Source organism: Fusarium solani, assembly GCF_023522795.1.
Source record: "Fusarium solani strain SB1 chromosome Unknown bctg00000000, whole genome shotgun sequence".
Lineage (NCBI taxonomy): Eukaryota > Fungi > Ascomycota > Sordariomycetes > Hypocreales > Nectriaceae > Fusarium > Fusarium solani.
The window spans coordinates 4,926,065-4,942,584 of NW_027072157.1; the positions used below are offsets into that span (position 1 = coordinate 4,926,065).

The 16,520-nt window shown below is 54.8% G+C and overlaps 6 protein-coding genes across 6 annotated transcripts; 2 read left to right on the plus strand and 4 right to left on the minus strand.

The window, feature by feature from the left end:
* Positions 1–118: 118 nt before the first annotated feature.
* MRS44_001554 (uncharacterized protein) lies at positions 119–544 on the minus strand (the record flags this gene model as incomplete). The annotated part of the gene is made up of 1 exon (XM_065623742.1): positions 119–544. One exon carries the CDS (start codon positions 542–544, stop codon positions 119–121), a length of 426 nt encoding a protein of 141 aa, XP_065480167.1.
* A 7,095-nt stretch (positions 545–7,639) lies between these two features.
* Positions 7,640–8,345, minus strand: MRS44_001555 (uncharacterized protein; the record flags this gene model as incomplete). The annotated part of the gene is made up of 2 exons (XM_065623743.1): positions 7,640–8,088; positions 8,138–8,345. 2 exons carry the CDS (start codon positions 8,343–8,345, stop codon positions 7,640–7,642), a joined length of 657 nt encoding a protein of 218 aa, XP_065480168.1.
* A 260-nt stretch (positions 8,346–8,605) lies between these two features.
* Positions 8,606–10,018, plus strand: MRS44_001556 (uncharacterized protein; the record flags this gene model as incomplete). Its single annotated transcript, XM_046280631.2, has 1 exon — positions 8,606–10,018. One exon carries the CDS (start codon positions 8,606–8,608, stop codon positions 10,016–10,018), a length of 1,413 nt encoding a protein of 470 aa, XP_046138175.1.
* A 1,261-nt stretch (positions 10,019–11,279) lies between these two features.
* Positions 11,280–11,954, minus strand: MRS44_001557 (uncharacterized protein; the record flags this gene model as incomplete). The annotated part of the gene is made up of 1 exon (XM_046267310.2): positions 11,280–11,954. The coding sequence occupies one exon, from the start codon at positions 11,952–11,954 to the stop codon at positions 11,280–11,282; it is 675 nt and encodes a 224-aa protein (XP_046138174.2).
* Positions 11,955–12,540: 586 nt separating this feature from the next.
* Positions 12,541–13,452, minus strand: MRS44_001558 (uncharacterized protein; the record flags this gene model as incomplete). The annotated part of the gene is made up of 1 exon (XM_046267308.2): positions 12,541–13,452. One exon carries the CDS (start codon positions 13,450–13,452, stop codon positions 12,541–12,543), a length of 912 nt encoding a protein of 303 aa, XP_046138173.1.
* A 654-nt stretch (positions 13,453–14,106) lies between these two features.
* Positions 14,107–16,023, plus strand: MRS44_001559 (uncharacterized protein; the record flags this gene model as incomplete). Its single annotated transcript, XM_046272004.2, has 2 exons — positions 14,107–14,144; positions 14,202–16,023. The coding sequence occupies 2 exons, from the start codon at positions 14,107–14,109 to the stop codon at positions 16,021–16,023; spliced, it is 1,860 nt and encodes a 619-aa protein (XP_046138172.2).
* Between the last annotated feature and the right edge of the window lie 497 nt (positions 16,024–16,520).

Consider the following 16,520-nt stretch of genomic DNA (forward strand, 5'->3'; position numbering starts at 1 on the left):
GCATCATCACATCACATCGCATAGCCTGAGCTTCCGAGTTGTTGACCTTGGGATCTGCTCCACCCATAGACGTCCGCCGCGTTGCCATACGGTGGCACTCGCAGGGACCAGCGGCCGATTATGCTGGAGCAGGCCCGGCCTGGAGAGAGCAGCCGACGAGCAACGGCGCAAACTGCAGATCGTCCACCGCGGGCAGCCTGGCAGGGTTGCAACAGCTGCGGGCCTGGTGCTGCCCTGGCTGGTCGATGAGATTGATGAAAGAGCTTGGAGGCTGCATCATCTCTGCCGACCCTGGCCTCTCTCTCCGGCCGCCTGTGGCCTGCATCTGCAGCATCGGAGCGTCTGGCGCACGGTGCAACGCACCAAGGGCCCATCCATGATCCGTGGGCTTTGATCCGTGGATGGATAGAGATGGGTGATATGGCTTGGGATGGGATGGGATGAGATGGGGGGGCATGGGACATCCATGCCGTGCGGCTTGGCTTGGCTTGAGCGAGTGCAAATCCAGCCTGCTCCTGGTTGCTCGCGCCTGACCCTGGCGCATCTTGAATTCTGGATCTGAGATTGGACCCCCTCTCATCAACACAACAAGACAGACGCACCCTCATGCGGTTGGTTGGCTGTGGACGCACGCTTGCCAAATTTGCCTGGCTGACGAGACGATACGGACGGAGAGATGTGCTCGATTGCAGCTCGACCAAGACGCCGAAATCACACCATACCTTAATTCGCGACGCCTGCTCGACCTCGAACCCACATCGGCCGTGGTTGTCACTGCTCAGTGGCGTTTCTCTCAGAGACAGGGCCGTTGGTGTAGTCTCATGTACGACACGACACGACAGGACAGTCAAGGCGGTGCCACAATGCCTGGGGCGGGATGGTCATCATCCATCGGCCGGAGCCCGTCAAGGCCAAGGCCAAGGGAAGGGAACCACCACCAAGAAGGCAGAGGCTGCCGCCATCGCCATCGTAATGCCATGCAAAAATGGCTCAGCAGCCAACCACGGATACTCGTACACCTGTGCGAAATCGATAGCGACGGAGCCCTAGCGGCATGTCAGTCATCACCTGCTCCAGTTGGTGCAATCACCCAACACCTATTGCCTAGTGACAGCCGCAAACCCTCCACCCAGTCCAGTCCCTCGCTCGCGGCCGACAGAAACGGAGCCACTCGCTCCTCGTCCTACCTCGCCTGTCCCTGCGAGGACCGTCTCCACCGTCAGCGCGCTGCCAATTGTTGCTCCGTCGACGCAGTCACCAAAGCTCGCCAGATCCCGAGTCCTTGCCGCATCTGATCTAGACTTGCTGGGGCTGGCGCGTGCGCTACAACGTGGTGGACAATTGCGCACATTCGCCCTGTCAGGATTCCGCGATCACTATCAGCCAGCATCTGTTGGTCCGAAGCCAAGTGAGAGGTCCAACGCGGCGCGACGCAGCTCGACTCTTCGGGCAGTCGCTGCGCTCTGCAGGCTACTGTAGAGCATCGGCTATGCTGTCTTGGCCGAGCTTTCGAACTTGATTCATACAAAGTCACCACCACATGGAACCGAGCGGCTCTTTACACCCCTCACTCACACAGCATCAAGTTTCTTTGGAGACAATAGTGAGACAGAGATGTCACCAGGTCTGCCGCAGTCAGGAAAAGGCCACCGCTGATCTCCCAGTTCAATGTTTTGGTGTTGAAGAAGGATGACATGCGAGGTCATGAACGAACGACCATGGCAATTTAAGCCAATCCAGACGGTTGTGGGTCCGAACCTTTGATTTGTTTCATGGGCAATTCTTGGAGGGAGTCTCTCCATCACCGAGTCCGAAGGAATCCCCACCGCACCTCGATCCTTATGTCGCTCGTTTTCTCACTCAACCTCCTCACTCGCATGTCGATTCGCCGCTATGGACCCATTGGCATATTGATGGGCACACGCTCGAGGTATTTCCTCCGGTTAAAGATTAGCAACGTTGCCACAATGCAGTCGACCTTGGTGGCAGCCACCGATGGTGCCCATGTTCGGGATATCAAAGACCGCACTCCAGGCACGGCACAACACAGCAATGGAGTGGGGTTGACAACGACTTGTAATTTCGCTTCTTGTGTGCAAAGGATCGAAGCAGATCTTGATGCCGTTGTTTTGCTAGTGCACAAAACGGGCTTGAGGATTGTGGAGGAGCCAGGATAGCCCTAGCTTCGCTTCGAGGCCAAGGTGATGGACTCCGCAAGGCACACGGATGAGGAAGCACGGAGCATCTGCTAAACCAACGTCGGCACAGCTCGCACTCTTGAAACCGACTACGTCCAGAGTATCACGCCGAGAACCAGCGACATGGCCTGAACTCTGCCATGACGTCCAATATACCTGGGGTAATGGATTTAGGGCAGCAAGTCAGGTCACGAGGGCCATGCCCTGTCCAAAAACCTGGCGATTGACGAATCCTTGTTCATCAGCTTGAAACCAAACTTGATTCAACTCCCCTCAAGAGCCTCCTCGACAAATCATGGACCGCACCCCAGGCGGTGGGATCTTGCGACATAAGATCTGCTCACCAACGAGAAATGATATCAGTGCTTATACAGCATGATGCAATCTTGTATCTACTGCCCAGAACAAGCATACTCGGACAAGCCCTGCACCTATGGTTCATTGCCCGCACACGCACGCACATACATACACGTACACGAGGATCCATATCAACCTCAATGCAGGGAAAAGAATTCGCCGAGTCGAAATCAGTTATATACGACACTCTCCTGAAGCCATTCCGCTCAGTATCGGAGCAGGCTGCGTCGTGAATCCGCTTTATGGCTCAGCCCAAGCCAGGCATTGCCATTGCCTGAGACCCTATAAGTTATGAGGCCTTCTACGGCATACGGCTCTGAAACAGTCCTTTTGTTCGAGACAATCCACGTCCAGCTCATATGCCTCAAGGTTCCTGTAGGAGGACCAGGGAGTAAGAAGCCACGGTGCCAGCAGCTGGCTTGCGTCGGCTCCAAGCTCTTGGGAATGGAAACGTGTCCAGGCCGGAGCTTGTCTAATTCTACTTGCAGGGACAGGTGCATGTTTCCCCCTCTATTCGTCGCCATTTCCAGCTAGGTGGTCCTGATACCAAGCTCTCCGTTCAGAGAGTAACGTGGAGAGGCGGGGCACGACAGCTCTTCGGGGAAGCAAGGTGCTGCTCCCGGAGCAGCTGACGGAATAAGTGCGCAGCCTCGAAGCGGCTATCGTGGGCATCATCATTATCTGGCCGTCTCTATAGGCCCATGCTGGAGGTGCCTGGCGCTAAGGGCCTTTCCCTGCAGCTGGATATGGAGACATTTCCCACTTTCTAGGGACTCGGTACCTATGCATTGAAGCATCGGGGCGGAGCAATCGACGTGAGCTGTCAAACGCAACAGCACAACATATGTACATGAGCTCTCATGTCGATGGCCGAGTTAGGCCAACAAGCTTTGTTGACCCCTCACTAAGCAGTGGATATGCCGGCCCAAGATGACTCCGGACCATATCGGGTTGTTTGTCCCTTGTTCAATAGTTTAGGCGTTGAGAGCCTAGGACCTGCTTGAAGCCCCCACTCGAAGGTAACTGACCTGTGCCGATAGTTGAGGTCCCGCTCGGTAAAGCACCGCAGAGAATAGGACAAGGAGGGTGAATACGAGCCTGGGCGATCTGCGGAAAACCCGGGGCAATGTCTATCGAAGCTCTCCCGCATGCGGCCGAGTGAGGACCTAACAGGCACGCGCAGCGGATACAAGGAGTCGACTCTGTGAGCATATTCTTGTGGACAGTTCCTTGTGATAGAAGCGCGAGTATTTGAACCTCTTAAGCTCACATGACTTAACCTGAGCACTCCATGCATGGGGCCCCTGGCTCTCGAGTGGAGGAGAGAACCCCGAGGTGCATGTTGTCGTGTTTCTACAGCTGCCCAGGTTCGGTAGATCTCCGATGATAAGGTTTATATTACAATATAATCCTTTTAAACACGATTTCAGCTGACATAAAGCAGAGTATCGCCCTGCCAGCCCCCTTGGTTGACCCAGATATTGGCTCTCGAAGCATGAAGTGGGCAAAGAAGCATTGTTGAGGTGCTGACGAGAGAGCTCGACCAGTGCGAGGGCCTTGCCGGGGGCCCAAGACAAGAATCTCGCTGGAATCCAAGCCACTGTTATATCTGTATGCTACTGTTGAGATGCCGTCACGGGCTGGAAGTGGGAGGGACAACAACACTGAAAGGAGGATACAAATGTGCCGTGTAACCAACAGAGCCGAGTTCAATTGACACAGTAACGATTAACCGGCATACAGCCATGGCGAACATATGCCGGGCTTGGATGCTGGGTCATCTATCACATCCGAAGCTGGTCCGTTTTTATGGGTTGGGAGTTGCTATCCCGGCCTTGGAGCTAGGTTGCATACATTAGCTTGTGGCCCATCTTTAAACACGACAAGGTAGCCACCCAGACCCAGATGACAGATGAGTGGCGACTGGATCTCGACATGTCAACTTTCCAGGACGCGGGTTATACAGGCATCACCAGGAATCGGAGAATTCGATGTTGACGGGATGGCGGTGAGTGGTTTGGGGGGAGGCTTGGACTAAGGGACGGGCCAGGCCGCGTCTAATCTGGGGATCTCCGGACCAGGTCGATCAAGCCGTGGGCACAGATTACTTGTCAAGGAGAGAAGAGAACCCTCGAGACAAAATGAAATGACTGGCCAGGCTGTGGAGCACTCATACAAAGAGTGAATCTCGGTGTGCTTGATGGATGTAGCACGGGCCGGGGGTTTGCAACGCTTCCTCCACATGACAAGCGGCTCACTGCCAACGAAATGGAACGCCATACGAAGAGACCATGCCAAGTCTCTCTTCTACAGACACGTCGGATGGCCACCTTGGAAATGTTGCGACGCTTGGAGTCTCTGGGTAGGATAGAGACACCGAGGTTGACGAGTACCGCTGGAACTACCGACACTCGAACGACCATCTGAAGGTGAGTTTCGACACCCCAAGAGTCTTGGCTTCTGGCTAAGAGATGGACCCTCTTGTGGGTGGAGACGAAGGGCCTGACCGGTCGAGATACTTCTTGTCTACCTACCTACCTGTGTGGGTTTCCAAGGATCCATCCGTGACTTCAATATGGAGATAAAGGCCCCCGCCCGGGATACCGCAATGGGATGAAGTGAATGGGGCAAGTAGACATGGTTATGACGCTCGAGCTAACAGGCATAGACGTCTGGGCATATCAACTTCAAGCGAGTCAATTGACCAATGATGATATGGCCAGGCAATTGGAAGTTGAGGTGTATGGTCTCTTGGAGTGAGCGATATTCAGAGCCGAAGAGGATTGGAGAGAGAATGAGAGAAGGGTGTGATGACGCGAGGCCAAGCAACTCGTCATGCCCGTCGTCATAACCCATCCTCACGGCGGCCGATTCCACTCACTTGAGTAGGTAAGAGAGGAGTTGCGTTGCGTTGCGTTGCGTTGCGTTGCGTTGCGAGTCGGGGCGGAGGGGCTGAGGGTCGCGAGAGGGGCGAAGAGGGGCCAGCAGCGCTCGTCGGCGGCGTGGCGCAGGTTGAAGGAGACGCCGGTGAAGTGGGAGCCCCTCTGGGGCTTGCGTGGGACAGAGAGTGTCAACTGTGTGAGGCGATAGATACAGTACTAAGGAGATCAAAGATGGTCAAGGTCGAGGAAGAGGAGAAGTGTGTACGTTGAAGTCTATCACACTCAATGCTCGTGACCTTGTGGGTTCTGTCGGCGAGGAGGAGAGAGTCACGAGGGGTTGCAGGGATTCTGGCAAGCTGAGTTTGGCTCAGTCTGGGGAAAGGAATGAGGCATCTTTGAGACGCTCAGACATGTTCCTGACACTGATGACGATGGATAGCGTGGCGCAGATCGGGGCCGGTCGGTCCCTGAGGCAGTTTGAGTGTCACATGGCGGGAGCACACAGACATTGACAAGAATGACAGGCACGCGATGACACGAGTGACGAGTTTGGAAGGGAGAAGCCTCGGCCCGGGGGAGCAGAGTTTCGTGCTGAGCAGGGTAGCGGACTGTGATGATGTTCAAGGCTGAGTGAGCATGGGCAGTGGACGAGGTGGTGACAGATGGCGGATGACTGATACTGAGCGATAAGTGCTGAGCCTCGACAGTGATGAAGACCAGACCACTGTTGGCTGAGAGTTCAAGCTGGGCCCAGAACGGATGATCGGCGACTAGTGCCAAGGGACAAGGGGCCGAGAGCAGGCCGAGGCAGGGTCGAGGCCAAGAGGAGGAACGCGAGTGAGGAGGCGAGAGAGGATGGCGAGATAATGCCTCTCTTCTCGAGGGGAGACTTGGTGGGCATTTATTCCAGAGGGAAGAGTGGGAGGGAGGGTTCGTGAGAGGCTGCCCAGTCATTGGGGCGCGACCAAGGTGATGGCCATGGCGGGAGGAGGCCCTTGCCTGGATGCGACCACAGCAGAGGCCAAACCCCGCAAACAGAGACGGTTGCTAGGTGATGGGATGGGATGGGGATGAAGCAGAGCCATCACGCTGTTGACGATGATGATGTATTATCGGAAACGACGGATTAGAGTCGATGAGACAATGACGGATCCATGTGGATGGGATGCGATATATCTGCGACAGATCTACAGCGCACAACGGCGACTGACCGAGGAGGAGGGTTAACTAATTGCGGACGGAGGAACCAACACCACCTTTATTCGAGACGGGCCGATGAAGCAGTGGCGGGCGCGGAGTGAGAGGTTTCCGACCCGACTAGTTTTACTCAATATTGGTGTTGAGAAAGTGTCTCATGTGTTTGTTGACGATTTGACAGTTTCTGCTGCTCGGTGCAACCAACCTTGAAGATCCATGAATGAGGGTAAACTTGACAAGGGCCAATCGCTTGCCCATGTAAAAAGTCATTTCTCTTGTCTTGGCCAACCACGGTCGTGGCCTCGCTTGGTGACAAGGGAATTATTACTCACCAATTCGACCGTCTTTTAGGTCCATCAGGTCGTCATTGTTTGGCAAGGTCGTTGATTGATCATCTGAGGGATTCTCGTCTATTTCCCCTTTTCCGTTGGGATCTCCTTTTCGGATAATGACCTCCTTTTCGTATAATGACATGATTGACCTTTTGGAGCAAGATCTCTTTCGCTGTTCACATATACACAGCATCATCCTGTGCTTCTTTGTTACAGCGGTGCAGCCCATCCATCCTTTACAGCACCGATACGGACTGTTGCATCTCGCCTTTCAGGGTTTATCCCCACAAATACATGCAATCTCACATATCGTCCCCTTGCCCTTTCATTATCTGAGACCCCGTCTCTAGTTTTCCTTACCTAGTTTCTCCAATCTCTCCTAGACGATCCGGCTCGTTCCCCCCTCCCGCCCGTCTACTAGTCTGATATCTCCCACCGCCTTTGAGGAGCTAGAGAGACATACATGTCCCCCATATCAACAACACCCACCGCCAGAAAGACGTGACGGCCCGCGGGCGACCAACAACTGCCTAGGCCAGACCGACAAGACCCTATCATCCCTGCCTGGCCTGGCTGGACAAAGGACTGGACTGGAAAAGAGCTCAAACTTGGCCTGTAAACTCTCTCCACCAAACCCCACGTGTCCATGGCCTGGGATGAGGCTGAATCTGGCCTAGAACAGACTCGACATTGGCCCGTCTTCCCTGCGGAGTAGTACTACTGCTGCTGTAGGTTCTGGTTCTGGCTCTGGCTGCGTCGCCGCCACCGAAACCCAGTTTAGTTGGGTTGCCTGAGTGAGTTCAGTTGAGTTGAGCTGAAGTTGAGCCCATAGTGACGGTGTTTTTCGTCTTGTGTGTACTCTTCCGCTCCGGCCGCACCGCCATTTGGAGACACTGGAGGTTCGTTCCTGGGTAACCCAACCCAACCCATCCCATCCCATCACCGCTCCGCCGCAGTCGCCGTCGTAATCTGCCGCCTCCTCCGGGGAAGGCTTCTCGGCACGGCCACAAAGATAGCGTCTCACCCACCATCTCAGCTCTTCCTCTTCCTCCTTGTTCTCGCCTCTCTTCTTTTTGAGACTCCCCCCTCCCTTGTCAAACCTTGAGGCTTCTTCTCCATCTTCTTTTACCGTAGAGTACTCTGGACGCTGCCCGACGCCGTGGCCCCCGACGACTCCTCCTTTTTACCCACTCTCGGCTCCTCTCGGACACCCCTGATAGCGCTGCGCTCGCTCCAGCTCCTCTTTCTTCAGTTTGCGACATTTCCTCCGTCCCGGTCTTGGTCTTCTCTCTCTCGTATTTCATTCTCCGCCGGGGGCTTTGTTTACGCTGGTCGTTCAAACCGTGCCTCTGCGCGCTTTTGTCGGTCTGTCCTGCCATTGTCGCCTGTGCAACTCGAAAGACAAAAAGCCATCCATGATGCTCTGAGAAAGGACTGCGCGTGCGACGACTCCTCCACCAACCGCTAGGTGCGCTGCGCTGCGCCCGTATCCGTGCAACGACGGAAAGAGAAGAAGAAAACGTCAAGACCACAACCACTCGGGGAAAAAACACCTCGCATCCTCTCCTGGTCCTGCTTTGTCCTCCTGAGTCTCCTGCAACTCATCTCCTTTCTCAGGCTCTCCTCTCCTGCTGTGGCAATGGCGCAGACCAGTCCCCCTTTGCCCGGTCACTTCCACAGCGGCCATGGACATCAACACGCAAAAATAACAAAGGCTCGCAGCCGACAGGCAGTCAAGCCCATCCTCAAGAAGCTGCACTCTCACCACTCCTACTCGCACTCGGAAAAGAACTCTCTCGACCTCAACCGCGGATGGGATGAGCAGGGCCAGTTCGGGTACTCGTCTTATACCACCAGCGGCGGTGACGACGACTCTCACGGCTCTTACACGGCAGGAGCCTCGACACTGACAACAGCTGGCACTCGGTCCGCCCGCGATGTTAGCTTCTCCCTCTCTGCCACTGACCTCAGCAGTGGCGGGGCTCGTTCAAACAAATACTCACATGCCCGTTCAACGAGCGGCACTTCTCACGCTTCCATTGCTACTTCTACCAGCGGCGGTCGCAACGGATCCTTTGTGCACCCTTTCCAACAAACGCCGCGCACATCAACGCCGCCTCTCTCCTACGCCAACTCGCTCGCTTCTCTCGAGAATCCCAACGGCCCTCGCGATTACTCCCCTACCATTACAGAGGACGACGACGATATCGAGCCCCAGAACCTGCAGTCTTCAGGCCGCTCATATCCTCTGCCGCATTCGGGTTCTCGCCCGCGAAGACCTTCTCTCGCCAGCCAGCGCACCAGCTCCCTCTCCGACATCAACCAGCCGCTGCGCGTCACTGCCAACGGCCGCTCAACACCAGGCATCTCGTCGCGAAAACCCCACAGCATCGTCACCCGCAGCCGCTCCGACCTCCACCTCAACACCGGCTCTACGAGTGCCCTAGACTCTGCATTGAGCGCGACCCCGCCTGCAGGCTCCTTCATCTCCCCGCAGATGATCGCTGCCTCTACCTCTTCTTCTGCAATGTCACCTCTGCGTAGCTCTCTCGACATGGGTGGTTTCCGTCTCCGCTCGCGAAGCGAGGTCGACACTGCCACGCGCCAAGAGCACGTCCGCGAAGCACGCCGCAAGTTTGAGGAGAAGGAAAAGGCCAAGGAGGAGAAATACGCCCGCGAGCAGATCCGCAAGCAGGAACGCGCCGAGAGCAGAGAGGCCCACCGGTTCAACAAGCACGGCCGCAAGGGCAGCTTTGGAGCCTCGCGCATCTCTTGCGACCGAGCCTCTAGCACCGACATTCGACCCAGCATGTCCCGCAAGAACACTGGCACCGGCTTGGGCCTGGGCCTCAGCACCGAGAACGAAAAGGTCGACTTTGCCAGCCGAGGCTACGATACTGTCACCACCGGGCAGACACCCCGTGCCAGAACTGACGATGTGCACTTTGAGTCTTCTCGCCGCAACAACACTGCCAAGCGAAAAACTACAGGCGCCTGGACCGCCTTCGTTCTGTGGCTGAGGACGCGACTGCTCAAGCTGGGCCGACGATAGAAGAAGCTTACCAGCGAGATCAAGACCCGATTCTCCAACAAGAAGGGCGCCGATGTGAACCCCCATCAGCATCCCAACCCATTATTCCGCAACATTTACTTTCCGACCACATATACCCCTCGCTCTTGAGTCTACTCACTGACCCCCACGGCGAACGCTGGAGCCTACGCGGCACAGCACCACTACCTCACCTCACTCCACGATACCTTGAAATCAACCTCACTTGGCGGGAGACGCAACACTCACAACCTCCCTGCTCACGTATACGGATTTACGGCCTCAAAGCATTGCAGCGATGGGAAACATTCAGGTCCCACGGCCGGACCGAAGTCACCTTTTTTCCCACATCTTGTTTTTCACTTCTTTTTAGGCATGGAGTTGGGGGTTTACCCGCGCGTTCTGTTTTTTCTATTTCTTTTCACGATTTGCACAGACATGGTTGCATCGAATGGATCTGAGCACTGCGAGATGACGTTTGAGGACTTTCTGCTCTATGATTTCAGATGCATTTGATGTATTGTGCGGTCACCATCGGTTTACCGAGGCATTATTCGCAACATGGCATGGAACGGCACGGTATAGCACAGCCTCGCCGGCTGCGGATGCGGACAAGCTGCTGTTGGGTGAAGGGCATGTCTTGGGACTCGGTTTAGGCACTCTCCGGATAGACCTGGATCAAATCAATTCAAGCAAAATGCATGGGCATGAATTTTGCCTCTTTCAATTCATCCAATCCCATCCCCGCTTCCTTCTTCTTGGCAATTCCCTCTCGTGAGATAAGTGATCCGCTCCATCCGTGACTCAACCATGTAGTCTACTGCCCGCCCCTGCACCCCGTCCGTCGTCGCAAAACCGCTCCATTCATGAGGTGGCTCAGCATCGCCCCTCGTTCGTTCCTTTTCACATGACATTTCCGCATGACGTCGAGGGTCCCGCTGTTTTGGTGACCCCGTCGGTTTCGGCGGGCGGGAGTGGGGCGCACGGCTCCGGCCGAGCCTCTGGGAGCTGAGAGCGGGGGGAGAGTCGAGACGACAGACTGTGGGGAAGGGGGAGAATGGTCATGAGATTTCCAGGACCCTGAGACGGCGTAAGATGAACTGTAGTGGAGGCTGAAACCAAGTAGGAATAGAACCGGAACTTGAACGAAAAGTGTGTGATTTGCTAAATTACTAGGTGCCCCTCGTACAGTAGCAAACACATCCCATGCATCTGGTGACAGCCAATGTAAGGAGCAAGAACTCCGAAGTCACTTGATACCATCTTACGGCCATAGAAGTTGCTTCTCCCACGGCTCTTCCGCGGATTCATGTTTGTAACGCAGTCTTTGATGAAGACGGTCTTTGGCGCCTTGCCAGAACTCGACAGCAATGGGGTCTACAGCGTAAACCTTCCAGTCTGGCAGGGAAAAATCATCATTTTCTTCAACCTCTGGTCGAACGGATTCCAGAGCTTGCTGAACTTGATGTGCGCTTTCAAGCACCTGGCTCTGCTGTGAAGCCAATGCAGCGATTTTCGAAGACAAGGGGCGGTCCAAGAAATCCTGTCTGCATTCCCTCTCTGGTAACTGAACCGCTCGTCCACGGATTCGGACCTGGCGACCCTGCTCCGGCCAGTAAAAGGTCAAAGCAGCATAGGGATTGGTTGCAAGCTGCTTGCCCTTTGGACTATTGCCCTTGACTGCAAAGTGCCACCCCCGTCCATCAACGTTTTTCAAGATGAGGACTCGGGCATCCGGCCAACCTTGGTCATCGACCGTGGAAAGTGTCATTGCGTGAGGTTCCTTGACGCCAGCTTCAATCGCTTCCTGCATCCATATTTCAAACGCCGCCTGAGGCGTGTTGGGGAAGGTTTCGAAATCGCACTTTGGTAAAGGTCCTTCGAGGACCTTGAGATGGCGGAGCTTGCTCCGAAGGGTGTGGTTCTCGTCGGCGCTCATGGCTGCGGGTACTTGGGCAATCGATGGATACTAGATGACTAGGTTGCTAACTGGCTGGCATCGATTGAGCGAAAATCCTGGTTTATAGACGTAAGAAACTGGTCGATGATATTTATTACCCTGCTTGCACTCCGAATTCGGGATGACTCACGGCAGTCATCCCCACGACAATGAGAGGGCCCAGGTTTCAGTGGACGTTGAAACGCAAGGTGTCAAGGGGCATCTAAAGCACGCAACTAAAACAGACGCCCTCGGATATCTTTCAGCCTCGAAAACTGTACAAAGCTAAATATAGTAATAATAAGAGTTATTTAAGGGGTAAACTATAAGACTATAGAGAGGGCATGAGATGGGGTGATGAGATATGAGATTTTTATTAAAGATATGCCATTGGGGCTTGTCTCACATGGATCGAGATGCTCAGTGTTGGTGTTGGTAGATGTGAGACATCTCGGGGATGGCACAGTTGAGTATAAACGGGAAGAAGACCGGAAATAAAGAATTGCTAAACAACTGAACAGGTTACAAGAGAAATAAAATACAGTTGATACCCATGGATATCATCCCCAGTGACAAGGACCACCAGTTACAGCTTTGACTTTCGAACGTCAACTGGAGACCACCACGGCCACGCTGTCGGCGCATTGTCCTCCATGTTCCCGGTAAAGTTGGGCTTCCTTTTCTCTAGGAAACTCTGCATCCCTTCTTTGGCGTCTTTACCTGTGAACAAGTGCCAAAAGATCTTGCTCTCCAGTAGATGAGCCTCCTCTGGGGAGCCCACACTTCTGTAGATCATGTCCTTCATGACCCGCGTGGAAACGTTGCTGACATTAGCTGCAATGTCGTCGGCAATCTTGAGAGCCGTTGGGAGGACCTCATCGGGTGCGACGACCTCGCTGAAGAGGCCGTCCAAGAGCTTGTGCCCGGCAGGGTACACAGCGCCGGTCGTTGTTAGATGCAGAGCCCGGCTGGCGCCAACGAGACGCGGCAGGAAGAAACTGCTGCAGCCCTCCATGCTGAAGCCTCGACGAGCAAAGACAAAGCCAACCATGGCGTCACGACTGGCGATGCGGATGTTGGCACCCAGAGTCATGGTGATGCCGACGCCGACAGCAGACCCATTGAGGGCGACGATGACGGGCTTGGCGCAGTGATACATGGGGAGGGAGACCTTTCCGCCCGAGTCGCGGTGGTCATTGGCGTCCTTTCCGAGGATGTGCTCCTCGTTAAAGTCCATGCCGGCGCAGAACATGCGGTTCTTGGGATCGGACGAGGTGATGACCACGGCGCGGACCCGGGGGTCGCCCGAGATGAGGTTCAGGGCCTCGGAGAGGGAAGCGCACATGGTGTCGGTGAATGCATTGCGTGCCTCCGGACGGTGAAGCTTGATGACGATGACGGGGGTGACGGAGGTTGAGGAGGCGGGATGGTGGAAGAGCTGGAGAGTTGGGAGGTCGAGGGCAGCGTAGCTGTCCGGAAACGACTGGGAAGATGCCATGGTGTTTTCTGGTGATGCTATGGGCAATCTGTGATTGCTGACCGCACAGGAAGAGGGCTGAAGTAGAGAGTATATGTTGGTTTAGAGTTTAACAGGTTGATATGGCGTTCGAGAGTCGTGTTTCGCGATTAGCCTCTGGACGACTTACAAGATTGAGCCGAGGTATGCGGATGTTGTCAACAGGCAACCCTTGCCAGGGCTTTGTAGCTGTCAGTTGAGAATATCCGAGAATGAATTCAACTGTATATTTGTGTGTTATTAACAAACTGACCCAGATAATGCAATCTTTCTTGGTTGAGATCGGTTCATGGCTCATTATCACATGAAAGACGAGACGATCTCAGCTCCACCACGCGCACACAGTACCCATGACAGTGTTTGTGGGGTAACTCACTGTACTGCGAGATCTGGATGACAAAGCATGCACCTGACACTTTTGCTAGCTCGCACTCCGGATGCGCGGATTGACCAGCAACGCAACTCTCCACTCTAGCTCCAGCGCCCGAGTCAAGCTTTTCCGACCAAAGACGAAAGACGCAACCCAACGCGACGGCGCGGTCGACGCCTCATGGAACCATGGTCTATCAATGGGGTCCTCACAGGGACGTATGCTACCGGATGTACATCACCGAGCGTCAGTCGCTCGAATCCATCATGGAGCACCTGAAAAAGGTGTACCAGTTCACGCCCAGGTTTGTCCCCAGATGCGCCCCTAAATGTGGGAACCCTGACTTACACGACGTTCTTAGCAAACGGGCCTTCCAAGTTCAGTTCAAGCGGTGGAATTTTCCGCTGAAGCAGAGGCCTGCGCATAAGGACCCTCGCCTCGTCAAGCGCGTCCATGAGCTGTGGCTGAAGAACATGCCGCAGGGTGAGATGCTGCGGATCCTCAAGGACGAGGAGGGCTACGACATCAACTCTAGGGAACTGATGCGGGTTCGTGCTCGGAATCGATGGCTTCTCAGGGTTCGCCACGGCGACAGGGCGAAACCTGACGATGAAGAGGAAGAGCCTGAGTCTCCGGAGGCTCAGGAGGGGGGTTCGACGACTGACCAGGAGGGAGCCTCTCACCAACCCATCTCAAATCCTACCACCCCTTTTGTTCTGACGCCTAAGCCTCGCAAGCTCAGCAAGAGACAAAGTAGAAGGAATCGACAGCAGCTTGCAGACGAGAACGACTTGGTCCGATTCCCCTCAGAAATGACTCTCATTGACTGCAAAGACGTGCTGCGTCTCGACTCAACCACCTATTCAGAAACTCGCGAATGCTTCGGGCGTATTTGCCAACAAGAATCGATTGTGAAAAAGACGCTGGCTGGACCTGACAAATGGGAGTATGTGAAGAATCGTCTCATCCACGAACGCCCGCACCTGCAAGAGGTCCTCTGGGTTTCAAAGGAGAAGCTTGAGACGAAACAACTTGCACTAGACATCATCTGCACCGATGTGACGAAACGACTACGCAACATGGACACCAAGATGACTCTCCTCGATGCGAAGAACGTGCTTGGGCTCAACCCAGAAGAGTCTCGTGAGATCCGCACTGCTTTGTACACAGTCCTCTGCGATGCGAATTTTACCTGCAAGTCCGACGTGAACCCTGAGGAGTGGGAAGAGTTGAAGAGACTGTGGATGGAAAAGTCGGTACACATCAAGAAACTCAGTCTAACTGGGGATGATGCAGAGACGCGCAAGAGAGCTCGGGCACTTGAGATCCTTGCCAGGGACGTTATCAAGAGACGGCGGGATGACTACAGGCACCAAAATCCTAAAAGCAGCGAACCTGTCAAGCAGAAAGAAGCACAACCGTCACAGACACCACAAGATGGGCAGAATCGAGAGCAACTTCAGCAGCCTTCGTCCAAGGAGAGCCCATCCTCTGCCTTTACCGCGTCGAATAGGGACGCCGCACGGTCTAGTTCGCCAGCTGCTCCTCCACCGATGAATGATGATGGATTGGGGGATGACATGGACAGCAGCACCTTTGAGCCAATTCCAGAGGTGACTCGGGACTCACGCGTGTCGTTCGCGTCGGCTGGGAGGTCTATGCCGCCTCAACTTCCGACGCCGATACCATCACAAACCTCCCTGGCGAGTTCCAACGGCGTTCTTCCACAACCCCCTCGAATGCTGGGGTCATCGGCCTCGACGCCCATGTCTGTGAACTCACAATACGGATCGCCTCTCTACATGGGGGCCAACGCTCAGTCGGCGTTTATGGGACAGCAATACGTTGCACAGCAATTCTCGCCGGCTCCAAGCACCGCCATGTTTCAGGGCGTCCCAGCTGTGTCTGCTTCCTTTGCGATCTTCCTGCGACTGCATCCTTCGTCAACGATTGTCGCCAACACGGGTCTATGGATAGGGACAATGTCGGCGCATTCAGTTCAAGAACTACGCGATGTAGCAGTAGCCAAGTTTCCCGGGGCCATTTGTGTACGAATTGAGGGAATCATCAAGGATGATAAGGGGACTGAGCTACCACTCCAGATACAAGACGATGAGGAGCTGACGGCGTATTTCGCGCATATGCGGGGTGGTTCGCCAACGTTTGCAGTCCAATTAGTCTAGAGGTGGACTTGAAGCGCCGCGTCTAATAGTGTAAAGGCTGCATAAGAGGCAGTGGCAGATGAGAAAGGATTCATGAAGAGGCATAACAAAACGGGCGTACGGAGTTTCGGTCCAAGACGGAGATTGATGATTGGTCGGGGCACGACGTCGGGACGGAGGACAGCGGAGGGGGTAGGGGAGCGGACTTGGTCTCTCCGCGACGTGCTTCGGCGGGATGCGGCCTGGTCTGGGGAATGCGGCGGCCAAGAGTCCGAGGGGGACAATTGCTTTTTCGGTTAGAGAGTGAGAGCGTACACATGTATAAGTGGGATAAAATGAAGGAGATGAGGTTGATGGAATAAGATTAGATAGATACCTATGGATAGATTTGTAATACATGGCCGACTACGGCGGTGACGTGCTTTGTCGCTACAATTGCTCTTGCAGAGTCTGCCCTCTCTCATGGTCATAAATGCCCATGACGGGTCCTCGAGACTCATTTCAGCCCCTCTCTCGAA